Source organism: Podarcis muralis, chromosome 6, assembly GCF_964188315.1.
Source record: "Podarcis muralis chromosome 6, rPodMur119.hap1.1, whole genome shotgun sequence".
Classification (NCBI taxonomy): domain Eukaryota; kingdom Metazoa; phylum Chordata; class Lepidosauria; order Squamata; family Lacertidae; genus Podarcis; species Podarcis muralis.
The window spans coordinates 4,060,851-4,088,426 of record NC_135660.1 but is presented as its reverse complement, the minus strand read 5'-3'; the positions used below and the strand labels follow the sequence as shown (position 1 = coordinate 4,088,426).

General features: G+C 42.3%; 1 protein-coding gene across 9 annotated transcripts in view; it reads right to left on the bottom strand.

The window, feature by feature from the left end:
• The window catches only part of LRCH3 (leucine rich repeats and calponin homology domain containing 3), a 99,648-nt gene that overhangs the window by 53,566 nt on the left and 18,506 nt on the right, over positions 1-27,576 (bottom strand). For all 9 annotated transcript variants that reach the window (XM_028731919.2, XM_077929626.1, XM_077929627.1 and 6 more), the window contains exons 2-6: positions 14,803-14,947; positions 9,759-9,885; positions 7,071-7,176; positions 5,991-6,127; positions 2,657-2,766 (exon numbers count right to left, since the gene is read on the bottom strand). In XM_028731919.2, the coding sequence (XP_028587752.2) occupies positions 2,657-2,766; positions 5,991-6,127; positions 7,071-7,176; positions 9,759-9,885; positions 14,803-14,947 (625 nt within the window). The remainder of the gene's footprint in view (positions 1-2,656; positions 2,767-5,990; positions 6,128-7,070; positions 7,177-9,758; positions 9,886-14,802; positions 14,948-27,576) is intronic.

Here is a 27,576-nt window from a genome sequence, read left to right as displayed (position 1 = left end):
ATGTGTGCTTTTATTTAAAATGTATCTCTGGGTTATTGTGGGGCATAGGAATTCGTTCATTATTTTTTTCAAAATATAGTCTGGCCCACCACATGGTCTGAGGGACGGTGGACCGGCCCCCGGCTGAAAAAGGTTGCTGACCCCTGTGTTAGAGTATTCCTGATTAATGATGACAACAGAGCTGAGTCTGTGCAACTCTTACTACGGTGATTCTCCATGCACTTGTATTAATTAGGATGTGGGTACTCTACAACTGTACCATGCAATTGCTGAAGAACACAGAGTTCAACACTTCCATTTTAGAATACAGCAACTTATGAGCAAAGGTAAGTCTGGAAGCAAAAGGGCAACACCTGGTCAAGTCTCAAAAGCTGAAATTCTGATTTCTTGATTGGGTGGACAGATGATTCACTGAACTGGATTTCAAGTAATCATGGGAGGTTATTCCGTGCCCTACATACCCCCCCCCCCTTTCCAGGACTACCAGAAGAATAAAATATGCAAATATAAGCCAATTTGCTTAACTGGCATAATGTATAGGGCCTTCTTGGTAGTTGCACCCGCCCTGTGGAATGCCCTCCCGTCAGATATCAAAGAGAAAATCATATGACTTTTTGCAAACATCTGAAGGCAGCCCTGTTTCGGGAACCTTTTAATGTTTGATATTTTGGTGCGTTCCTTTATATTTTGTTGGAAGCCACCCAGAGGAGCTGGGGCAACCCAATCAGATGGGCGGGGTACAAGAAATAAATGAACAACAACATCAACATCAGCATCATCATCAACAACAGAAAAACTCAACTACATTTTTATTGCACAGGGAATACATTGCTCTTCATATGTAGCCTAGACCATGGAGTGTTTTAGAGATTTTAATAAACAACTTGCTTAGTTAGACCTACTCCAGGTTTTTTTCATTGCTATTCTTTTTACTGCCCCGACATTGGATATCCTAATTGTTTTATGGGCAGCATTATTATTATTATTATTATTATTATTATTATTATTATTATTATTATTAGCTGGGGCAGAGGGCAGCTTGTTCTCAGTCACAGGAAGCCTTGCACTAAAAACCAGAAACAGAGGCCGCCACAAGCACAGCTGCTGTAGGGCTGAGTTTCCTGCATTTTACTGTCTCGGGGCCAAGAAATTCACCTTAGGGGCAGCCAGAATTGTTGTAGCAGCCAGTGCTGCACACTCATCTTGCCACCATCTCCTGCTCCTCCCTTTGATTTATCTGCTGCTGCTGCTCTGCTGGCCTGACTAGCAAGGCTGCACCAGGCAGGAAGAGGAAGCACTACACAGATGTTGCCAAATACATCTGCCTGTCTCACTCACTCAGCTCTCCTGCCGAGATTGCCCTTTCTAGAGCCTAAGGTCACAGTTTCCATTTCCACGGCACAGGGCATTCTGCTGCCCCTTCTCCCTTTCCCTGCTGCACCGTTCAGCAAGGGGTGGATAATTCCCCTGGGATAACCTACTGGCAATTTTGATGTACAGTGGTACCTCGGGTTAAGTACTTACCATATTTTTTGCACCATAACACTCACTTTTTTCCTCCTAAAAAGTAAGGGGAAATGTCTGTGCGTGTTATGGAGGGAATGCCTACGGGTGGCATGCCTATGGATTTTCCTCCTCTAAAAACTACGTGCGTGTTATGGTCGGGTGCATGTTATAGAGCGAAAAATACGGTAATTCGTTCCAGAGGTCCGTTCTTAACCTGAAACTGTTCTTAACCTGAAGCACCACTTTAGCTAATGGGGCCTCCTGCTGCCGCCGCACCACCGGAGCCCGATTTCTGTTCTCATCCTGAAGCAAAGTTCTTAACCTGAAGCACTATTTCTGGGTTAGCGGAGTCTGTAACCTGAAGCGTATGTAACCCGAGGTACCACTGTATATTAATATACTCACCCCCACCCTTTCTCTCTCTCTCTCTCTCTCTCTCTCTCTCTCTCTCTCTTTCACACACACACACACACACACACACACACACACACAGGCTTTAACATTAAAAACCGAGACTCTGAAAAAACAAACGGAATACCCAAAAATGCCCACACTGGCTGTGTAATGAAACGTATTTTTGGATGCAGGGACCAGACTAGAGAAGGAACTCTCTGGCTGGCTGCTCTAGTTCCCCTTTTCACTGAGACCCGGCCACAACCAGACTAGCCTGCTTCTCATTTACGCATTTATGGTTCTCCAACTTGTATTTCCTTGACTTCCGTGCCCTGCCTTAAACTGTCTGTGGTTCAGCGTGCTCACTGCTCTCTCTCCTTCCTCCAGGGCCTTGCTTCATCGACTTGCATTACTCAGTACTGCATGATATAAACACAAGCTGCATTCCTAGCCCCCATCACCTTAATTTAGCAACTCATGATGCGGCTGACCGCTCAGAGATGAATGTTGCCTGGCTAAGCCAAAAGGAGACTCTTCCAAGAGCAACACAGCTTCATCATGGGAAAGGAGATCAACGCTTACACCTGTGGTTAGACCAGAGATCTTATACAACCATGCACAGAAGGTTAAACATACAGCACAATGAGATTTCTCTGCCCCCGCAACAAAGCCCGCTAACATCTTAATACAGAAAAGGAAAAATTATCCACAAAGATACTTTTAAAAAACAGTGAATCTGAAATCTGTACGCACTTACCAAGAACCAAACCCCATTGGCCGCCTGTCGTAATCTGGAAGATCTGGCGCTACTTTGCATGCTTCCATATTCAGATACTTAAATATGTGGACTTTTCCTTTTATGCATATCTTTTTTAAAAAAGGGGGTGGGAAAACCATCGTGAATATTTGGAAATGATAACACAAACAATTGCTATCTATTGCAATTAATATATTATATATTAGATTTCTTTATATTAAAAAAAAAATTAAACACCGAACAAATTGCCAGTCCAAAAGATTGTTTACAAACCACAATTAAGCTGAGTACTCTAGAGGAAAAACAGGGTAACAGTATAATAGATATTGTAGCCAGTCATACTCAGAGTAAACCCTTTGAAGTTAATGCACACAATAACTTCAAGTGCTCATGTGAAATGATCTGCATTGGCCAGATCATAAGAGCTTTGAAAAGAGGCATAGGAGAGAAAACACACTGGGTCATTGAGATGATCCATCAGCGTGATGTCAGGTTGTTCTTAAAGAGAGAGCTGTATTGGATCCTTGCCCTGTGCAGACAAATCCCAAAAGGGCTCAATGAGAAAATGGATTTCCTCTCTTTGATGTGAATGCACTCACAGGAGTTCCCTTTCGTTGTTCTCTGTTTTGTTTCGCCATCTGTTTCCAGATCCTTTATTCTACCTCTTCATGTTATGTTCAGGATATTTTATGCTAACAAGGGGTTAAAGTTCTCTTTCCATTTCATTTGACTAGGCTTTAGCAGTTCATCTGGTGAAAGAAGATTTCCCCCTTCCAATTCTGCTCTATTTGGCAGCAGATGTCTCCACAGGCAATTGGTTCAAGTGGATATAAAAAGTTTCATTTTGGATTCTTCATGCAACAGGAGTTAATATCCCCCGAGTGAAAGAATTACTGCTTAAAATGGTCATTTTATCTATGTTGGTTATCATGATAATTCTGAATTCTTACAGAGAACTTTAGGTTATATATTTTTTATCATTGCTATTTTTTATTGTTCAGGGTTTTTCTCAGTTTGAAAGGATGTATTTGGGGGGATTATCTTTTATTTAGGAATATATTTTTAATTTGGTTGTTAGATTAACATATATGCCATTATATTTTAATGTTTGCGGTAAACATTACCAAAAGAAAATTGGTATTTTTATTTGGCTACTGTGAGCTTATGATGATACATTCTCTAATAGTCTACATTCATTATTTGTATTTTATTATAATTTTTAGAAAATTCTGTATCTGTTATTCCTTATTCTATTTATGCTGTGTCATTGAATGAATTTTCCAAAATGCCTATTGCCCTTATAAACAAGCTACATTTTTGCACCTCGAGTTCTTCTTCCTATTTATTAGATTGTTCAACAAACCACGAGCAACAAGCCAAGAACGAAGCTGTAGCTCGTGGCTTGTTTGAAGAGCAGCAAACCACAGGTGCTGGTTTGCATGTAGCAGAAAGCCAGCCCTTGGTTTGTTTCCTACCTGGCATTGCGACAAGAGCCAGGGAAGGGTGGAACTGGGAACGTCTGTGCAATGTACGCCAACATGCTCACTCAATTCACATTAAACCAGATATAAAAATTAATTTTGGTTGAATGTTGCTCACTCAATTCACATTAAACCAGATATAAAAATTAATTTTGGTTGAATGTTGCATATGAATCAGGTCAATGTAGATTTTAACAATAATGCTTTCCCTCCTTCAGATGACTGCAGCATCAGGCTCTGGCAGGCTTCTCTGGGGGAGGTGTTTTGGGGAAGACTTTTTAAAAAAATAAAATAAAACAGAGTACAGTGGTGCCTCGCAAGACGAAATTAATTCGTTCCGCGAGTTTTTTCGTCTTGCGATTTTTTCGTCTTGCGAAGCGCGGTTTCGGAAAAGTTTTGGAAAAGCTTCAAAAATCACCAAAGTCTTCAAAAACCTCAAAAAAGGCTACCACACTGCGTTCTATGAGTTGCTCCTCGAAGTCAAGTCACAACTGTATTAACGGTGTTAAGAAAAAGGAAACAAACTTGCAAGACGTTTCCGTCTTGCGAAGCAAGCCCATAGGGAAATGCGTCTTGCAAAGCAACTCAAAAAACCAAAAACCCTTTCGTCTAGCGAGTTTTCCGTCTTGCGAGTCATTCGTCTTGCGAGGTACCACTGTACGTTTATAATACAATTAAATGAGAGTACAAAGGGTTAGCTGCCCCTATATGAGTCCATGCTGTTCTTGCAATTAGAGTTGGGGCAGGATTTGACTGCCTTCACTATGAGAACTAAAATAATCAGCTGTTACCACTGTTGCCCAAGGATTTGAAATGCCGTCCTCAGTGAGTGAGGTAAGGAACTGTAAGGGTCTTCTGGAAATTATGCAAGAACCTTTTAGTACACACACAACACACACGCTAGGGTGCTGAGGTCTGTGGCTCACAATGTAATGATGTTCCCAGGCCATTTATGGCTCCACACAATAAAACCAACACCTTTAAATACTTCCTGGAAGTTCATGGGCAGGCAGTGCAGCTGTTCTGGCACTGATTTTATAGCCTTCTTGTGACTTGCCTGCCTCCCCCATCCGAAGTTGGGCTGAACCATTCTGCAGTTATGAAGCTGTCTGCTTAGTATTTCTCCTCCAGCAAATGAGTACAGTGGTACCTCGGGTTAAGTACTTAATTCATTCCGGAGGTCCATTCTTAACCTGAAACTGTTCTTAACCTGAAGCACCACTTAAGCTAATGGGGCCTCCTGCTGCTGCCGGAGTACAATTTCTGTTCTCATCCTGAAGCAAAGTTCCTAACCCGAAGTACTATTTCTGGGTTAGCGGAGTCTGTAACCTGAAGCGTATGTAACCCGAGGTACCACTGTATATAAACACACGTCATATGTCCTCTCCTATGCAACTTAGTCCTATCTTTCCTAAGATCGCTAACTTTTTTGGCATAAGCAATCATTTCTGGCCAGCATTCTTACACTGAGGGTGCAGTGTGTATATATACACATAAGCAGCTGTTTTTTTGTAGTGGTTTGCACACACTATCTACTGCACCATTATTTGCTTGTGCACTGTGCATCAGTCAGCATAGAAGCAGCAAAATCTCAAGCAATGCATGCAAATGTCAGCTTCCCAACGCTAAGGTTTAAACAGCATGTGTAATTTGCTTCCAAGAATTTTTCATTTGCCAGAGTGAATTGTATCCTAAAACAAAGAGCACATCAAGGATGGTCTTCTAGCAATCCTGATGCAAAGCTTGCATTAAGCTGAAAAGCAAAAGATTTCCTCCCATGGACTTCTTTGCTACTCTTAAGAGAAAGTGTATTCTGGTTGAGAATAGTGTTCTAACATTAGATGATACATTACCTGTGCAGGGGGTGACTGCAGTGGGTTGTTATCTAGGGTGATTGTCTGTAAGTGCCTGAGGTTACGGTAACAAACCGGGATTGTTGTGATTTTATTGCAGGAGAAATCTAACCGAATCAAAGGCAACTCGGCAAGCTCTGTAGGAGAAAAGACACACGCATGAAAAACGCTGTAGTCAATTACTGTATTTTTTGCCCTATAGGACGCACTTTTTCCCCTCCAAAAATGAAAGGGAAATGTGTGTGCGTCCTATGGGGCGAATGCAGGCTTTTGCTGAAGCCTTGAGAGCAAGAGGGGTCAGTGTGCACCGACCCCTCTCGCTCTCCAGGCTTCAGGAAGTTATCCCCCCAGCCCAGCAAGCTCCCAGAGCAATGCAGAAGCTGCGCGCAGCTTCGGCATCGCTCTGGCTCCCGTTCTGGGGGCTGGGGTTGGGGGAAGCTCGGGCTTCCCCCGTGCCCCACAAGCTCCCAGAGCGATGCCAAAACTGTGCGCAGGTTCGGCATCGCTCTGGGACCCGTTCTAGGGGCTGGGGTTGGGGGAAGCTCGGGCTTCCCCCGTCCCCCGCTCCCCGCCCCGCAAGCTCCCAGAGAGATGCAGAAGCTGCGCTCTGGGACCTGTTCTGGGGGCTGGGGTCGGGGGAAGCTCGGGCTTTCCCCGCCCCCCGCCCCGCAAGCTCCCAGAGAGATGCGGAAGCTGCGTGCAGCTTCGGCATCGCTCTGGGACCCGTTCTGGGGGCTGGGGTCGGGGAAAGCCTGGGCTTCCCCCGCCCCCTGCCCCGCAAGCTCCCAGAGAGATGCGGAAGCTGCGTGCAGCTTCGGCATCGCTCTGGGACCCGTTCTGAGGGCTGGGGTCGGGGGAAGCTTGGGCTCCCCCCGCCCCAGCCCCGCGCCTGGGGGAGGGTGGGAATAAAAATGTTTTCCTTTATTTCCCTCCCCAAAATCCAGGTGCGTCCTATGGGCCAGTGCATCCTATAGGGTGAAAAATACGTTAACTGCAGAAGATGAGACATTCACGTGTAGCAAACAATTTGATTTTGGAAATAAGAGCGTTTGTAGACAACTTCTCCCCTCCATTTCTCACCTTCAGGTAAATGCACCAGGTGATTTCTTCTGAGGTTCAGGTCCCGTAGAGAATATAAACTGCCGATCTGTGATGGAACTGTCTGTATTTCATTACAGCTTACATCCTAGAAAATCATGAAGAGGAGTGAGCTGTGGTTTAATGATTTTAATGATGTGCACCATGATATAAACACCATTCCAGTAGTTCAAAGCTTTGTCTTGTGAATGAAAAGTCACGAGATTTAAGCCCATTGTACACATGCAGAATACCTCCTCTTTGGAGAGGATCAATAACTCATGGTATGCACAGCATCCTTTGAATGTACAATAGTTCAGTACCCAGCCTCTGAGCATCAAAGGTGCTGCTACCAGTCAGAAAAACAAGCCAGGTGACATCATAATAATAATAATAATAATAATAATAATAATAATAATAATAATTTATTTATACCCCGCTCATTTGGCTGTGCTTCCCTAGCCACTCTGGGCTGCTTCCAACAAAATATTAAAATACAGCAATGCATCAAACATTAAAAGCTTCCCTAAACAGGGCTGCCTTCAGATGTCATATCCAAATTACAGAGGTCAGGAATGCATACATGCATATTAAAAACAGCAAGAAGGAGGCTATAAAATATGTTAATCATTTACTAGAGACATACTTCGGAAACAACAGAACGTACAGCCCAGAAATGCAAATCAGGAATGTAGTAATAAATGCACAGTCCTGTAATATTAAAACATCAAAGCTAATAAGGAGTTTTGTAAAAATGCACTCCAAAAGACCTGCCAATACAAAACTGTGATAGACTGAATAATAAATGTCACTCAGATAGCTTGGTGAAATGGATGAGGAGAACCAAGCTGAGCTTGAAGCCTGGCAAGATGGAGGCACCGTGGGCAAGTAGCTCCCGTGTCAGTTGCAAGTTCCCAGTTTGGGGTGCTTCTGAATCCAGCTGTGCCATTGGGGGCTCAGGCAGCCTCAGCGGCTAGAAGTGCCTTTGACCAACTCCAGCTGGTTTGACAGCTGTGGCCATTCTGGGGCCAGGAAAGCCTAGCTGCAGCAGTTCATGTGTTGGTCCCTTCAAGAATGGATTATTGCAATGCACTCTACGCGGGGCTTCCCTCACACAGCGAGGTTGCGGCAACACAACTGCTGACACGGGTGAGGCCTTGTCAGCATGTAACACCTGTACTCAGAGGTCTGGACTGGTTGCCGATTTGCCATCAGGCTAAGTTCAAGGTGTTACTCCTAGTATACAACTTGGAATTGTATACTCCTAGTATACGCCTACTAGTATACTCCTAGTATACAACTCCCTTAACAACTTGGAACCAGTTTATCTGTTTATCTACGAGATTGCCTTTCCCTACATGTGCCCACTCGTCCGCTTCCATCGGCGTGACTGGCACTGCTACAGGTGCCACATAATACCCATTTAGTAGCACCTTAAAGACCAACTAAGTTAGTTCTTGGTATGAGCTTTCGTGTGCATGCACACTTCTTCAGATACACTGAAACAGAAGTTGCCAGATCCTTCTATATAGTGAGAAGGTGGGGAGGGGTATTACTCAGAAGGGTGGTGGGAAAGGGTGATTGGCAGATAGCTGTGATGAGCCTATCTGCCAATCACCCTTTCCCACCACCCTTCTCACCTTCTCACTATATAGAAGGGTCTGGTAACTTCTGTTTCAGTGTATCTGAAGAAGTGTGCATGCACACGAAAGCTCATACCAAGAACTAACTTAGTTGGTCTTTAAGGTGCTACTGGAAGGAATTTTTTTTGTTTTGACTATGGCAGACCAACACGGCTACCTATCTGTAACTTAAATAATACCCATTTGTAAGAACTCAGTCGTTCAATGTGGCAGCACCTGCACTTTCGAACTCCCTGCCTATTGAGACTAAGCAAGCACCTTCAAGGTACTCTTTCAGTGCCTGCTAAAAACATCATTGTTTAGACAACCTACCGGATGCTTAGAAAATTGAGGTAATTTTAATCTGTTTCAGTAGTTCAACTTTTAAAGTTGTTTTAAAGTAAGGTTGTGAATTTTTCTCAAATTTATTGTTTTAATATTTTTGTAAACCGCTTTTAGGATTTTTACAATCAAGCGGTGTATAAACAAACAAACACACAAACATCTTAATTAATTATAGCTACTACGTTAACACATCAGAAAGCCCACAGGCTATCAGTGGAAAATACAATGATAACCTCCATAATTCTAACGATTCCGTCAAAAGGATGTAAGCACACACACACAAAAATCACTTGTGGCTCTCAATGTGTCAACATCTCATTGTTTAAACAAATTCAACACTCTTTAGCAGCTCACCATAAAGCTAAACGAAAACCACAAGAATTTGGCACCTATCCATCCTACTCATTTCTAGGAAGGTTGAAGAAAGCATGTCAAGCTTTAAAAACAGAGCACAAAAATAGCATTCACCCTGCTCCGTTTGCAGTCATGACTATCATGTTAAAATGTGTGTTCTGGGACACATCAGAGTTTGGATAACCTTCAAGATATATCAGGATGTTTATACTGGAATTCTTATTCTGATTACTCAGCATATGTTTAGTAGAGTGTGGCAATCCCTGGATATCCCTGATTCATAAAAGGTGTCTACTTAACAATCAGTTTGGGGGGAAAGCTAATGCTTCCTTGATAAAAGATTGACAATTAAGGATTTAAATAAACTTACAAGCTCCATCAGGTGTCTTAGCTGCCCAATTTCTTCAGGTAGTGAGACGAGCTTATTATTGCTTGCTATCAAAACTTTCAAAGGCAGGCTGCACAAGTGAACTGGCAACGTTGAAAGCTGATTCCGGCTTTTCAACAAGACAAGGAAAAACACACACAAACACAAAAAGGCAAATAGTCAGAACATTAGATGAAACATATAACCAGTTCATGTGCAGCATGAGAAAATCAAAATGCACTGTTATCAAAATGCACTGTTAATCAGAACAGGGCAGTTTGGGCACATTAATCAACAGCTGGGATCTTCTGCTATATCCACAGGGTCAAATGACTATGAAGAAAAATCATGGCTGTACAGGATTTCTGACAAGCTGAACTGAATTCTGGGGTTGAAATTAAAAGGCAATACTGGAAGAACTTCCAGTGTATGCACCAAGCTGTGATTCAGAGAATTGCAGAGTCCTGTTTTATATGCATTAAACAGTTTATTGCTTTTCACATTTGCTTGCTATGCCAGAAGACAGAAATGCCCACAAGCTGTTTGAAGTCCCATACTTATGGGACCAAGATGTCAAAACTAACCTCCCTGAATAAAGAAAACCACCATCACATCACTTGAGAGTTATTTTACCATTGGCTCTTCTTCCTTGACAGATCCCTGCTAACCAAGAATTAACCCTAATTCCATACAGCTCAGTTATCACAATGAAAAAAAGCTATCATAGTTAAAATGCTTCAGTCTTCTGTCAATGCCATCCAACCAAAGATTAAGAGGAACAAAAGCACTGGAAAAAGCCTAGAGCAATACTTGTTTCCTTTGCTGCTTTCCATCTGAGGTCCAGACTACCTTATGGCCGAGGTTAGGGAATGGGAAAAGGTAGTTTGTGTGAAGGCCAAAAAGGGGGAAAGTTAAGTCCTAACCATATTTTCTAGAAAACTTTTCCTGAAATGTATGGAGGGAATCCGATTGGCCTCCATGCAGAGAAAAAAGTTAGTGATGCTCCTTAATCCCTTGATTTTAGAAAGGGGAAAAATGGAAAGCTTTATATTGGAAAGAGGCTCAGATGGCCAGAAAGACAGTCACCTGCATTTTCTTTTTCAAGCTGTGGTATGTGAATCTGCGTTGAATATTAATGCCCATCTCTTTGTGTTACATAGTTAACCTTAAGAAATAACTTTAGACTGGCATAACCAGTTTATAATGGTTGGTGCTTTACTGTGCTTTTAAATATCTTGCTCAGAGCTACCCAGAGTGGCTGGGACAACCCAGTCAATAAAATTATTATTATGACTTTAAAAGTCAGGGAAAACCAGCAGCTGACAGGAATCGAGAAATCTGAAGTCTGGAATCAATGGTTCTCCATCCATAGGTTGCAATATTGCCTCGGGTCATCCACGGATCAGAACACAGCTGTTACACATTTTATTAACTATGAAGAAAAAGCTTATGTAGCATGGGGAAAGGATTTATATGGCGTTGCTGGATATAAATTGGTGGGAACTGGCTAATATTTGCCTCATCTTCCTCCTTTGAGATAAGTCATCTGGGTAACCAAGTGCATCTGTACTATCTAATATCTCAGTCTTTATGCCTGTCTGGGTAAAGGAGGGAACCATGTGGCTAAAACTGGCAGCCTGAGGATCTTATACAGTGAAGCATCTAAAAAGGAAACCACAGTCAACTGCAGCTGGACTTTCTAGCATTAATTTAACTTGACCCTAAATCCCACATAAAGGAGCACGCCCAAGAGTGAAACAGAAGAAAACACAAGTACAAAGCAAACTATAAACGGTTCAAGAGAGATGTACAACCCACATGTAAACTCTGCAATGGAGCAACGGAATGGCTTGTACCGGAAAACTGTGTTCAAATTCAGGTACGTTGTCATGAAAGGAAAAATAGTAACCAAGTGAATCAGGCACGATGAAGTAGGTTAACCATACTGTGTTTGCAAACAGTAATTACAATGAGCAGATGCAAGTGGAAGGCTGGTGATTACAGCTCTCGATCTCAAATGCTGGAAAAAGAAACACTGGCCTTGAAGGTTTGTTCTTTTCAACAGAAGAAGATAGTCCTGCAGTGGGTTGCTCCTCCCGGCTGCTGGAGGCAAAGCAATGCAAATGGCTTTTGTGCCGTCTGGTGAGAGAAGATTCCTCAGTTTTGGAATGCTCTGCAGCAAAGAATTCTAACATGCTAAAAACCTCAAATCTCATGAGGAGTGCAATGCTAAACAGCACTACAATGTAGAGACTTCCATGAAACACAGGGGCCACACAGAATCAGGAAAAATGGACAATATAGAGGGCCACTCCAAGGGCTTCAACTATCACTGATTAAAACTCTTGTTCTTTTTGAAGAAGAGGAAAAATAAGAAGTTTTTTATTAGTTAGTTTACAAAAATACGTGCATTGTCTCTTTTTCAGGTTGTGTTTTCTATAGATCAGTTTAATTTGTCGTGAAACATTAGTGTTGCATGCAGTATAAGGTTGGGAAGAAAAGAGGGGGGAAGAGGGGAAGGGCGGGGAGGGAGCCTGGGGTGGGGTGGTAATCTTCTATTCTTCTAATTAGTGTATGTGTGGTGTTTTGTGTCAGCCTCACTTGCATGGGTTCTCTTTCTATTTGCTTGTTGTATTTCCTTGGTGAGAGAGGTTGGGGCTGGTCTGGTTGGTTGTCTTTGTCATTTGTCTTAAGATTTAAGTAAAACCCCAAAACTCCAAAGTTGTTGTGCTTTCTTTTACAAAAACACCAAAAAACCCCACAATTTTTCAATTGCCTAAGATCCAAAACAAAGCACCGCCTTTCAGAAATTCCCCCCAGACGTGTGGGACTCTTAAGGTTAGCCAGATTGATTCGTATGCTGTTGGTGGATTCTTGTTGGATTTTGGGACATTCCCACTACATGTGGAGGTATGTGCCTGTGGATTTTGGTCAGGCTCCTGGCGAATCAGTGCTAGTTTCTGTGATGTTATGGAGCATCTGTGAGTTTCAGGGTGAGTTCTTTTCTTCTAGCTGAGATGGATTTAAAGGGAGGTTTAGACCACATTCTAGTCCATTGGATAGGGTTAATTTCATGGCTTATGTCGTCCTCCCATTGTTTTTTGACTACAGTGGTACCTCGCAAGACGAATGCCTCGCAAGACGAAAAACTCGCAAGACGAAAGGGTTTTTCGTTTTTTGAGTTGCTTCGCAAGACGAATTTCCCTATGGGCTTGCTTCGCAAGACGAAAATGTCTTGCAAGTTTGTTTCCTTTTTCTTAAAACCGTTAATACAGTTGCGACTTGACTTCGAGGAGCAACTCATAGCACGCGGTGTGGTAGCCTTTTTTGAGGTTTTTGAAGACTTTGGTGATTTTTGAAGCTTTTCCAAAACTTTTCCGAAACCGTGCTTCGCAAGACGAAAAATTCGCAAGACGAAAAAACTTGCAGAACGAATTAATTTCGTCTTGCGAGGCACCACTGTACGTCAAGGGAGCTTGTGGGATTCTGGAGTAGTACAGTGGTACCTCGTGTTGCGTAACCTCCAGGTTACGGAATCTTTGGGTTATGACCACAGCAAACCCAGAAGTGCATACTTCTGGGTTTCACCGCTCACGAATGCACAGAAGTGCTCTATCGCACCATGCGCGTGCGCAGAAGTGGCGCCTCTAGTTACAGATTTTTTGGGGTGTGCACGGCACCCCGAAACGAATTAAATCCACAACCAGAGGTACCACTGTAACTCTTCTTCTTCTTTAAACAGCAAGGACTTAGAAGCAGGATGGGTGGGGCAGGATACCTTCCTTCCAAAAGAAAATCAACCCTCAGTTCAATGTTTCTTTCCTTTCAGTGGATCACACTGTTGACAAGCAGTTGCTCCACTCTGTGTGGCTTCTAAATACTTTAGTTTGCCTAGAGAGAAGGGTGGTTATTTTTAATGCATGGAGCCTAAGCTTTGTACTGAAAAATCCTCTCCTCAAGCAGCATAGACTGTCCAACATAAATTGGCAGCACATAATAAATATTTTAAAATGCACAACAATGGGAAGTTATCCTCTGACTCACATCCTTTGAATAAAAAAAAGACTCACTGTAAAAAAATTAAGGAAGCTAGGCAAAACTGAATTGGCTAGAGGATAGTGCCAAAGCAAACTCTATTACTTATTTTTACACTCTTTTATTTATTTACTAGTTCAATCTGTATCCTGCCTTTCCAAACGGTGCTCAAAGCAGCTAACAGTGGTCCGAGAGAGAATAAAATATACAAGGTAACAACTGAATACATCACTGCCTATCAATAAATCCAATAAAAACAACAATCAACCAGAATGCAACATATTTACAAAGGGTACAAGGTCAGCTTATAAAACCCAAAGTGTGCCTGAATAAAAACATCTCTATCTCTGTACAAACATCTTAAAGCACTTTTCCTGATTTAACACAAAGGACCCAATGAATAAGATAGCCTATTACTACCAAGTCAGCAGAAATTCAAGTTTTTACTACCATACGCTTGAATATTTCATGCTAAGCAGCTTTTACTACAAATAATGTGGCCTTAAAAATCAGAGGACCCTCCGGTAAAAGGTAAAGGACCCCTGGACGGTCAAGTCCAGTCAAAGGCAACTATGGGGTTGCGGTGCTCATCTCGCTTTCAAGCCGAGGGAGCCAGTGTTTGTCCATAGACAGCTTTCTGGGTCATGTGGCCAGCAGGACTAAACTGCTTCTGGGGCAACGGAACACCGTGACGGAAACCAGAGCACACAGAAACACCATTTACCTTCCCGCCACAGCGGTACCTATTTATCTACTTGCAGTGGCATGCTTTCGAACTGAGTACAAGGAGATGCTGTCAGAACAGGAAACCCAGAGAGTCCCAACATGCATGCAGAATTCTTTGAATCACAGCCAGTGTTTTTATTCAAGTCTGGCCCCAGCACTGAATAGTAGAAATGTGAAGAATTGCTTGCTTTCCCCACAGACGCTTTCCCCTACACTGCGTCCCTTTGGCTTGAGCTTTTCAAGAGTTGCATAATGTTGGGCGCTGCTACTTTTATATCACGGTTACCTGATATTCAGGAACGTTAAGGACTGCAGGTTCAGAATGGCTTCTGGAATATAGCGAATGCAATTCTGGTACAAATTAAGGCTCTCAAGGGAAACAAAGAGACAAGTTTCTGCTGGCAGCTCCGAGAGTCTGTTCCGCGATAAATCTGAAACCGAAACAATACATAACATGAGACTGAATGAATAAGGAAAAAAAGCAGGTGATCATTATCTGTAGAACACAGGTAATGTAGGACATGTGGATATAGGATGATAATAATAATAATAATAATAATAATAATAATAATAATAATAATAAATTTTATACCCCGCACTCCCCAGCCAAGGCCGGGCTCAGGGCAGCTAACAACCAATAATAAAAACGAGTTGAATGAATACAACTTAAAAACAAGATTAAAATACAACATTAAAACAATTAAAATGCAGGATATGGATTCTAGTCCACGAAAGCTTAAAGGTAAAGGTACCCCTGCCTGTACGGGCCAGTCTTGACAGACTCTAGGGTTGTGCGCTCATCTCACTCTATAGGCCGGGAGCCAGCGCTGTCCGCAGACACTTCCGGGTCACGTGGCCAGTGTGACGAAGCTACTCTGGCGAGCCAGAGCCGCACACGGAAACGCCGTTTACCTTCCCGCTAGTAAGCGGTCCCTATTTATCTACTTGCACCCGGGGGTGCTTTCGAACTGCTAGGTTGGCAGGCGCTGGGACCGAACTACGGGAGCGCACCCCGCCGCGGGGATTTGAACCGCCGACCATGTGATTGGCAAGTCCTAGGCGCTGAGGTTTTACCCACAGCGCCACCCGCGTCCCTTTCCACGAAAGCTTACATCCTAATAAATTTGCTATTCTTTTATTTTGGCGCCATCAAGCTCATGGTTTTGATGCAACAGACTGCCACTCATTGACAGACTAACACGGCCAACCCTTCTGGAAATTATTGGCTATGTGTGGCTCAAAATAAGCTATTTTGTAAATAGCAGCTAAAAGGGACAATAAAAGGAAAAGGTTTCTCTAGTGGTGCCACTTGCCAAGCTCTTCTGAAGTCAAGCAAGCTCAACTCCTTTCCCCAGAACTATCAAGATTTTGCAATCGCAGAGACCAGTTTTTTTTAAAAAAATTGCCAAGCCAAGCCAAGCCAAAACAATTACAAATGAAATCTGTTTTTGTGAATGGGTGTTTAGGAAGAGGAATCTGAGAGCGGTAGTGGAAAACAGCAAGAAACAACACTGCGGCACCTTGTGCATGTACAGCCGCTACACACCCCTTTTGTGGCTGCCCATTTTCTTCCCTGAAGTCTCCACCTTCAATAAAGTGAGCTCAGAGATGGAAATTCCCTGCTTTCCTGGGAAGTTTGGTGGGTGGAGGAGACTGTGCAGGTCTCTGTGCAGGTTCTTCACTGTGCCTCAAACATTTGGGGTGTTTTAACGTAAAAACAAAAACAAAACTACAACCAAGTTTTCCGCAGCATATAATTTTCTATAAAATGAAAGAACGGCGCTCAAATGAAAATCACACTGGTGCTGATTTGGGAATGAGTGTAATTGCTCTTCTGGACTGGCATTCAGGAATCAGAATGACTTGTTTCCACAAGTCTACAGGAAAACTTAAGCCTTACTGGGGAAAAATGGGGTGGCAGTATCCATGGAGGGAATATCACATGGGTAAAAGAAAAGAAGAAAATGTCTCTAGCCAACTGTCTGTGTTAAAAAACACACCAAAAAACCTTTAAAATAGAGTGGTACCTCGGGTTAAGAACTTAATTCGTTCTGGAGGTCCGTTCTTAACCTGAAACTGTTCTTAACCTGAGGTACCACTTTAGCTAATGGGGCCTCCTGCTGCCGCCGCACCGCCGGAGCACGATTTCTGTTCTCATCCTGAAGCAAAGTTCTTAACCCGAGGTACTATTTCTGGGTTTGTCGGAGTCTGTAACCTGAAGCATCTGTAACCTGAAGCATCTGTAACCCGAAGTAGCACTGTACTATGTATACACAAATATTTAATGAATTAATCCCAAACTAGACTAATTTGATGCAGTCACCTTTACAAGACAATTCAAGTTTATGAGGATATTGTGGAGTGTGGAGTGCACTACCTGGGTGGATGGAGCAGCCAAGTAATTTCGTTGTCCCCGAGAGGGGGCAATGACAATAAAGATATTATTATTATTATTATTATTATTATTATTATTATTATTATTATTATTATATTTGTGAAGTACATGCATTAAATTCGTGGAGCTCAATTCCTCTTTCATCCCTTGCTACCTCCGCTCCCACCTTTTTGCTATGCTACCTACCCATTTTCTTGTTTAAAATTATAACCCTTTTGCAGACATGGACCTGCCCCCTTTTTTTTTTTTTACTTCTGAAACTCTTTAAAGCACTGTGGGTATTCTTGTGGTATTAAATAATTAAACCTGCCCGATGCTTCAGCCCTCGTCCCTCATCCATGTCCCAGACCTGTTCACCAGGTTAATGTGTCCAAGGGTGCTTTGAATTCCTTTCTCCCTAACATCAGCCTTAAATATTGCATGGGGAAATCATTTTAAAAAGTAGAGCAACGGCAAAGGTGTTTGAAGTACGCTACAGAGTTTTTAAAAAACAACACTGGAGGAGTAAGAGCAGGCTTCCTCAAACTCTGCCCTCCAGATGTTTTGAGACTACAATTCCCATCATCCTTGACCACTGGTCCTGCTAGGAATCATGGGAGTTGTAGGCCAAAAACATCTGGGGGGCCAAGTTCGAGTTTGAGGAAGCCTGCTCTTACCTCTCCAGTAAGCCTACAAAGCAGCTTTTGCTTGGATTCTGCTACAAAAACCCAACCACACCGGCCACTGATCTTGGGAACTTGATATGGCAGGCCAGTGAAACGGAATTAAATATTTTCCCCACTCTGTGTCTCTGTGTGTATCTATATCTATAATCTATATCTATATCTGAAAGATTTCCATACTGTCCATCAGAAATGGTTTATGTAACATGATAATTGTTTTAATGCTTCTGTTTATTATGTTTTTCCACTACCTTGTTTTTGCGCGTAATATAATTAACAACATCATAAAATCCCTTAAACCATCAGCCTCTTAACAAAACTCAGGCTCAGTCAGGGAAGCATTTGATGTGACTGCATGTTTTCCTCTTCAAGCACTTAAATAAGGTTTGTAATAAATACTGCTAGTTCCATGCTTGGAGGATTTCCTGAAACAGGAGGGCAGGATGATCTCATGCCTTCCTCTTCCTCCTTGCCGACTATGGCAGGAGCATTTTTTTGAACTTGGTTTATTTTAAAATCGCAACCACAACCCCTGTGAAACAATACCATCTCTCCTGCCCACAAGGCATAGCTTAAGAAGGAGTTTTCAACTCTCTACATTCCTAGCTTGTATGCATTCACAGTTGTAGGGCAAGTCCTAAGGGCAAAACAAAAAGAACCAAAGCGCAGAAAATAAATTAACATTGGGGCTGAATATTATAAATATAACACCATGCCAGTAGTGTATTAATATTGTGCAACTTTTAAATTACCGGTACTCTTATCACAAAATGAAGGCAGTCACTGGGAAAACTGGATGGAATGTTTTTTGTTATTTATCATTTATTTTTCAAAACAAAGAATGGGAGATTATTTTAAATCAACTAACCATCGTAGCCTACATTTTTTGTTCTTATAATGGTATGGCTGGCTTTGATCAATTGATCTGAAATGCGTTACTACTTGTTATCGCAGCTGTGATTCAGTTGCAGCGGGAAAATATTGCATTCAGAATGGCAGCTAACAAATTAAATAAATAAATAAATATCTTGGGAACTCTTTTAGATTCAAGAAACAGTATAGAAATGTATTGTATTATATTATATTATATTATATTATATTATATTATATTATATTATATTATATTATATTATATTAATAATCAATGGCCAGTTGTCATAGCAGACATATAAGTGCATATATCTAGCACTGTTGCCCTGCTCTGTGAAATGAAATTTTCAGCAAGAACTCCCAGCACACAGATGGACTTCAGAAACACAAAGTGCGAAAATTAAGACGCTTTTACCAAAATCCTATTTGTGACAAGTTTGCAAACTCAAGAAGAAATCTGCCGACAGGCCATAAACTGGGAAACCTGAGTACAAAAATCACACTTCCAGTGCAAGACCAACTCACAATGTTTCCATGTGGCAAATATATTAAGGAAGCCAAAAGGTCCAGTTTCACCTAGCCCACTTCTGACCAATGCCTGAAAAATCAAGTGGACCTGAAGGCCTGACTAAGCAGTCATGACTATGTATTCCTTAGACCTGTACACAAGTCACACACTGCATGGGGCAATCTGAAGCAAAGCAGTAGCTTAACTTTGCAATGTTGTTTTAGACTAACATGCCAGACCACCTATATTAATACAACATATTAAAAAGGGCAAACTTCCCAAAAGAACTCTGGAAATGCAATTCCTTTTTATAGAATAAAAGTATCCCTGCTGGTTAAAATAAGCAAAAAGAGGGACTCTGCGGAGCTGTATGGTTGTTCTGTCTGCTATCACGAGAGCAGGCAAGCATGAACAGTGGTCCTTATATGGAAAAGACTATTTTTAATAGGCTTCCAATTTTTACTGCTACAGCAGAAAGCAAGTCATGTGTCGCTGAATTCATAGCAACTCCACTCGCAAAATTCCTCCTGTATAGCAACCCAATTATTTCTTCATTAACAGTATGTGCTTAATCTCAAAGATTTTCCTCAAGAATGTTTTAAAGTGAATTATGGATGAATATCAAGTGAAATAAAAGGACTTAACCTGCAACCCAGCAGAGAGCTACCTGCATCCAATTCCTATTGATTTAAAAAGAGGTAAAGGTAATACTGGCATGGGGGGGGGGTGAGGCCAAGCCCTCTGAACCTGATGTTTCCTTTAGTTATCTTGGTTAATAACCACTAATTGACCCACATCTTCCAGCCCACACCTAATTTCAGGCTGATTCAGGATGACAAAGGAAGGGGCATGGCCCAAAGTTTTAAAGCCTAATTTAGGAAGAAGGCCGGAAGTGATGTTCTACCCCCAGGTGATTCCATGTTGAATAATGTAACACAGGCATAGGCAAACTCCAGCCCTCCAGATGTTTGGGACTACAATTCCCATAATCCCTAGTTAACAGGACCAGTGGTCAGGGATGGTGGGAACTGTAGTCCCAAACATCTGGAGGGCTGGAGTTTGCCTATGCCTGATGTAACATTTGTAAGTTTCTTTAAATCATATATTGTGTTTTAGTTAAAATTATTTAACTGAAATTAATATGAAATTATTTGTTGACTGCCTTCATCTTCCATACAAAAATAATCAAGAAGTATGCAACAGATAGTTTAAGTGCTTTATTTTTATTGTGCTTTAAAATATGTGACTAATTTAACAGGTTTTCAGCCTCAAGTATCTGTAACTTGGCTATGCATTTTCTCTATAGGAATGGATTTCTAAAATCAATCTGCAGCAAAATACATAAAAACCAAATGTTTCATGGGTAAATATCAAACAGTAGTGTTTATTAGAAATGGTGGAGAAAAGGTTTTCTGGCAAATGATCTGTGACCAATGTAACATGATCAATATAACATCTGACAATTCACTGCCAGCTCGACAATTCTATGAGACTATGAGTCTATGAGAGAGATCCACATTTATTTTACTCATATGTAAAATGCCATTTTGGAAAACTGTTCCCAGATAATGAAACTTTGGGAAATTATCTTTTAAATGATGAGGAACATGTTGACTATATATGCAAATGAGAAATGAGCCTGTAAGTTGATATTTTCATGGAACTAAAAGGGTAAAGGTAAAGGTACCCCTGCCCGTACGGGCCAGTCTTGCCAGACTCTAGGGTTGTGCGCTCATCTCACTCTATAGGCCGGGAGCCAGCACTGTCCGCAGACACTTCCGGGTCACGTGGCCAGCGTGACAAGCTGCATCTGGCGAGCCAGAGCCGCACACGGAAACGCCGTTTACCTTCCCGCCGGTAAGCGGTCCCTATTTATCTACTTGCACCCGAAGGTGCTTTCGAACTGCTAGGTTGGCAGGCGCTGGGACCGAACGACAGGAGCGCACCCCGCCGCAGGGATTTGAACCGCCGACCTTTCGATTGGCAAGTCCTAGGCGCTGAGGCTTTAACCCACAGCGCCACCCGCGTCGCTTCATGGAACTACCCCCACCCAAAAAACACATAAATGCCACAAGAGAAATAGTTACAGGAAAGAAAGCCTGTGTGGTCTATACTAGAACTGGTCTTGGGTCCTAGTACTTTCCAGGATTCTCTCTCTCCCGCCCGTTCTTTGCAAAATTCCAGCAAACCCCTCTCCCAACAACAGTTGAATCATCCTTCATTTTCCCCCTTTAGTGCAGGCTCCCCGCCAACAGCTTAAGTAAGTTTCTTTTTCAAGCAAGGGGAAAGTACTGAGCCAAGCTGGCTAAAATAAGCTGAACTAAATAAATAAATGTTGCGAGACAGTTATGCCGAGGAGTGAATTAGACGTCTCAGCTGGCTTACAAGATTTGGTAAAACTGAGTGCGCTCATGATTTTAGGGAACAGGCTTAAAGTCAGTCTCTGCTACTGCTAAGAATTCTACAGAAAAGGAATTGTTACACCATGAAAATAACCCAGGACCTCAATGTGTGTGCAAGTGCAACAGGATTTTTTTAAGCATATGGATGGACCTGAATCACCCACTGCTATGTCCAATCTACTTAGAAGTGACTCATGAGATCAACTGTATTCATAAATGAATGAGGCAAACTTCTCAGAGAACAAAGATTCTAAGAGAGGAAGTTCAGGGTATCTATGTAAACATGCAGGGAAGTATTTAATAATCAAATTGTTGGGTAGGTTATGTCCAACCAATGATAACCCTTGAGACGTCAGCTGCACCAAATTTCTGCTGCTTCCAGTAACTGCTAGCAATCCAGTCCTGATTACCATATCATCTTCCGCTTTGCTCATGACTGTACGTGTGCACTGTTAAAAACCAGTCATATGAAATTAATATGGCATTTCCATGTGAGCTGTGTCATATGGCAGCCAATGTTACACATGGATAAATGTGAGGGCTCATTAGCAAAGATGCATGAGTTATTCACAGTAGCAACAGGAACGGCAGGGGAAGAGCCAAGAGCCTTAGCCAGCTAACCAAAAAACTCATAGACTTTTGACATATTCTTAGCCGCTACTCATGAAGTATAGCAGTTTAATGAGCGTCTCTTCAATACATTAAACATCTCTAAGTTGAAGGTCTGTTCACATGTTGAAGAGGGCAATTCTATACAGACAGAATAAAAGGTAAAGGTAAAGGGACCCCGAACCATTAGGTCCAGTCGTGACCGACTCTGGGGTTGCAGCGCTCATCTCGCTTTATTGGCCGAGGGAGCTGGCGTACAGCTTCCCGGGTCACGAGGCCAGCATGACTAAGCCGCTTCTGGCAAACCGGAGCAGCGCACGGAAACGCCGTTTACCTTCCTGCCAGAGCGGTACCTATTTATCTACTTGCACTTGGACGTGCTTTCAAACTGCTAGGTTGGCAGGAGCTGGGACCGAGCAACGGGAGCTCACCCCGTCATGGGGATTTGAACCGCCGACCTTCTGATCGGCAAGTCCTAGGCTCTGTGGTTTAACTCACAGCGCCACCCGCATCCCTCTAGACAGAATACAAGCCACCAATTGCAGATGTGACCACATATATACTGTATATACATTTTCACTAAATGTCATGATGCTGAAATCCACATGGTTAGACAGAAGGCACCGTGATCTGCAGCATGACAAGAGGTGGTGGATGGGCAGGCCAAGTGAGCCAGAACAGGCTGCAGCAGGCCCCCAGCCCCTGCCCTGCTGCTATGACTCCTCGGCCCCTAGGATCTAGTTGCCATGGCCGGCACCACGATTGGCTGCCTTCCTCCTACCTGGCTAGCCTGGGGAGCTACTGCTGCAGCAGCTGCAGTCAATTAGGATGAAAAGTTGACCCAGGTAAGGTGCTGGCAGGTAGAGCAGCAAGAGGAAGGGGGAAGGCAGCCAGAAGCAATGGCTGCCTGGTTTGAAGGTGTGCTGTTGCTGCCACTGCCAATTCAAAATGAAGAATCGGTCTGGGTAATGCAGGGGCAACAGGACCCCATGTCAGCTGGCCATTGTTTTGGCTGCCTTCCTCCTCCCTGTACTGCCTTATATTGGGCCAGTCCAAATGTCACAACAGACTATGGTTCATTATGAAAGGAACTCGTTTCAGACTCCTCACTGCTTTGTGGGCACAGCTGCAAGATCAGAAGCTTTCTCATGGGTCACAAAGGTGACTTGTTCAATCAAACATAGTTAAAACAAGCCACTGTTTAGGGTTCAGATGCAACACTGAACTGTGGTTAATAAAAACAATGGAAACAAAAGCTGCACTGGAGGAAAGAAGAGTGTATGAGTCTGAGGCTAACTGTGGTTTACTCCCAGGATGATAAATCATGGCTTTTTTTTGGTGAAAATTGAATGTATGTCATGGATGGTTTGCATGTATTCAGGAACTTGTTAATATTCAGTCCCAGTATTATTTCCACCTGCTTTGAGAGAGATAATTTCTTACCCATCCTACACCATAAGGTCCCAGGGCGGGTACAGCCTATTAAAAAGTTTAAAGCAAATTACATCACAAGAATAGGACAGGTTCTAAAAATATGCATCTCCGGTGGCAAATGGCAGGGTAAAGGAAGTGTGTCTTCAGCATATGATGGGAACACTATAATGAAGGTGCCAGGTATACCTCTGTGGGGCAGCAGTTCCATGACTTAGGGGCTGCCACAGAGAATGCCCTCTCCCAGGCAACCCCCTTCTTACACTCAAGCACAACCTCACCCGCAAATCTCTTTATTTAAAGAATCACAACCTCATTTAAAATCATTTCCCCATTTTATTAACCTTTTGGTTACTACCCCATCATTCAATTCCCTTTCCATCCTGAAGAGTGCATCTTCACACACACACACACACACACACACACACACACACACACACATTTCATGTCTACTTAAAACTATATTTAATTAAAACTATATTTAATTCCAAGGAAGCAAATATATACATCTGCACATATATCATAATTTAGAATGCAAAATGCAGAGTATGTATTGATTTGCCCTTGCAATCACCTTGAAAGATAAGAACACAGTCATTCGGTAATGCTAAATAACATGTATCTAGGTTTGAGGAGCAACTTGAACTATCTAGAAACATATAATTATAGCTGGAAAAATGTTGTGTGTGTTGTGGCTAAGAAGTTACAATGGGAGCAGCCCAAACAAAATCTTTCATAGCACTCTGCCAGCGTTGTTACTTTACAGGAGGACTGACCTGTGCAGTGGCTTCTGAGTGCAGGGGCACAATTGTGTGCTTTTTAGTGGGGCTTAAGTGTGCCTTTGGGATGCGGGTGGTGCTGTGGGTTAAACCACAGAGCCTAGGGCTTGCCGGTCGGAAGGTCGGCGGTTCGAATCCCCGCGACGGGGTGAGCTTCCATTGCTCTGTCCCTGCTCCTGTCAACCTACCAGTTCGAAAGCACACCAAAGTGCAAGTAGATAAATGGGTACCGCTCCACCGGGAAGGTAAACGGCGTTTCCGTGCACTGCTCTGGTTCGCCAGAAGTGGCTTAGTCATGCTGGCCACATGACCCAGAAGTTGTACGCCGGCTCCCTTGGCCAATAAAGCGAGATGAGCGCCGCAACCCCAGAGTCGGTCACGACTGGACCTAATGGTCAGGGGTCCCTTTACCTTTACTTTAAGTGTGTCTTTAAAAACGAAGCAAAACTATGCTTTAAACAAATTAGCCGTGTTCAGTTTCCAGCTTTCCCCATCAAAACATAAGAATTAACACTATCCCAATGCAAGGAGTAAGGATGCACTAGAAGTCTCTGATGCAGTCCACGATACAGTTGACAGGTAAGCAGGAATCCAAGAAGCATTGCTTTTACCCTCAAAACAGGATCCCATCCCTGAGCTATGGAAGGAAATCAACTGTGCTATCCCACAGCTGCAAGGGTGATGCCTTGCCTATTGTGCTGGGGAGCTGAGCGTGCCTCCAAATTTAATCTAGACACGACCACCATTTAAAAAAAGAGTATGCTTCAGGTATCAAAAACTAAAGAAACTTGCTTTATAGTCCTACATTTCCTCAAACATGTAGATGCATAAAACTGTAAATGATCAGACAGGCTGCAGATGACACTGGAATTTTATTGCCTAACATTATACAATGGTTCTATACAGCAATATATGGTGACACAGCAAGGTCATCAAATTGCCTTGCTGCACTGCAGACCCTACGTAATGTCTTTAAGAGAACAGTATCCATTGAAAAGAAGCATTGGTGGACTGAAGTCTAATGTTCTTTTAAGAACTCCATCCTTCTTGCTGATATCATTCTTAACAAATAGATTTCATTAAAGTCAACCCTCCCTCCCTCCCATGTTCAATTTCTGATACGACAATTAGTAGGCTTCTACCAAAAAAACTGGACTGGTGCCAGCTTACTGGTTCAGTACAAGATAAATCAATGTTGAGACATGAATTAACAATGCAGCGCAAGCTTTCAGAAAACCACGTCTAAGAGACCATCCAAAGAATAAAGTACTAGATAGTTTCCCCAAAGTTTAAATTTAGACACAGCAAGTCAAAAAGGTCACCTTCATAGTGAAGAATACAGGGTAAATTTAAGCTGGAACTAAAGGAGGATGGCTAGCTACAAGTATCTTGGCTTGATTCAAAACTGTATCTGCTTTTCAAATGCTACAACTGAGACAAACATTTTCCAGTGCCTAAAAAACAGCTGTATGCAAGTAATGTTTTGACATTAATCTTAATCATCTATAAATAAAAATCCATTCGGTATAAACTGTTATGAGTCTTAAATTACTGGTAAACCAGAATCCCAAGTATTTTGGGTCATCTAGTGGAAGGTCTGGAAAGAAACTAGAAACCTCCCCACTAAATTCATCTTTCTGATTAGACAGGAACCCTACATGAACCTTTCCCAACACAGTAATGTGCAATAAAAAAGTTTTCATACTGGAATTTTTTCTGATGCTCTGTATTTGGGGGGGGGGGGGCGTGCACACACAAATAACTATTCCTAAAAATATGTTGTTTCATAAAATTAATCAACAACATAATGAATGGATATAATACCAGTCAAATCCAGAGGTGTGTAAGTCTGTACCCCGCTCCCACTTTTCCATTCCCCTCCAGGTCTTCACATTTCTAGTCAAATCCAGCAGTTTCAACGTTGTAATTAGTTCCATTTCAGATAAACTAAACCTAGGAAATGTTCACATGCTTAATGCATAGTTCACTGGAGCTTGCAAAAGTGAGTACTGTACCTTCCTTTCTCCCCTTAAAATGTAAATAATACAAAAGAAGTGCATCCTATAAATTGTCATATTTTACAAATATTCCAATAAAATTATTTCCAACTAAAGCTTTGAGTATATTTGACCATAACATTCAAATCGTATTAAGTGTACTTTATTGATGGTTCCCCCCTTTAAAAAATGCAAATCTGTAAACAAAACACTACTTTTTCAACTTTATGATCAGATGTGCAACTACATAAGAATATATTGTTTATGTCACCATCGCAGTCAAGCTCTGAGGCCTATTATCTCTCCACCTGATGCTTCCCCATCATATCATGGCACATATGTGAAATTGGGGGTGCCAAGTTTCCAACTAACACATTTATGTTTTAAAAATACATTATAGTTTATAACACCAACAAAACGGATCATGTGCCCATTTTCACTGATGTGGCATTGGGGGGAGGGATAGTTTTGTTATGAAGAAATCTCTCCTTTCTTTTGCACACATCCTGCACAGTGGGAAGCTCCATGTGGATAGAAATTAAGCTCAGAACAGTTAAAGGAAGCTGCTCTCAGACCCATAAAAAGTATTATTAGCCTGACAGGTGTGTGAGTTGACAAGGGAGGCTGCTTTAGCTCCTAAAGAGAAAACGAAAGAGTCACGACACAACCAGGTCAGATATAAAGGAACTAATGTAAGCACACACCGAAAATCATCTGTGAACTAGACACCTTCTCTATAAGACGAGCACCAGTTGTTGTATCAAGATCAGCCCAGATGTGAGTGACTTTGCCCTTGGAAGTCACAGCAAGTTTGGGGAAGTTCCCACCAGCCTCGTCTCTGCTTAGAAAAATCTGATGATTGGCTAGGTAAGAACACAAGGGTGGCTGAGCTTTCTGAAGGTATCTGAAGAAGTGTGCATGCACACGAAAGCTTATATCCAGAACAAACTTAGTTGGTCTCTAAGGTGCTACCGGACAATTTTTTTATTTATTTCGACTGCGTCAGACCAACACAACTACCTACCTAAGCTTTCTTTGTTAGTATCACCACCACAATTCACGCAGCATGTATCAAAACCAGAGGGCCAATTTAAATCTAGCCTTACAGCAGAATAAAATAATAAAGCAGACATCACTGCAAACTGCCAGCAAGGGCTCACAATGCTTCTCTGCACAACAAAAAATCATTTAAAAAAATCAGCATATTAGGGAGACTAGGCTCAGCAGTTTCTCCCTTACACCCTGATTTTCTACATAGTTGCAATGAATCATATAAACTCACACCTGAAGACTGAGAAGGTACAGCCCAGAAACAAGTTTGCAGCCACATATACTGTGTGCCAAAGGGAGGCCCGAGTACCAAAACAAGTACTTGACCAAGCTGCAAAACAAACAGAGGTGTAACCA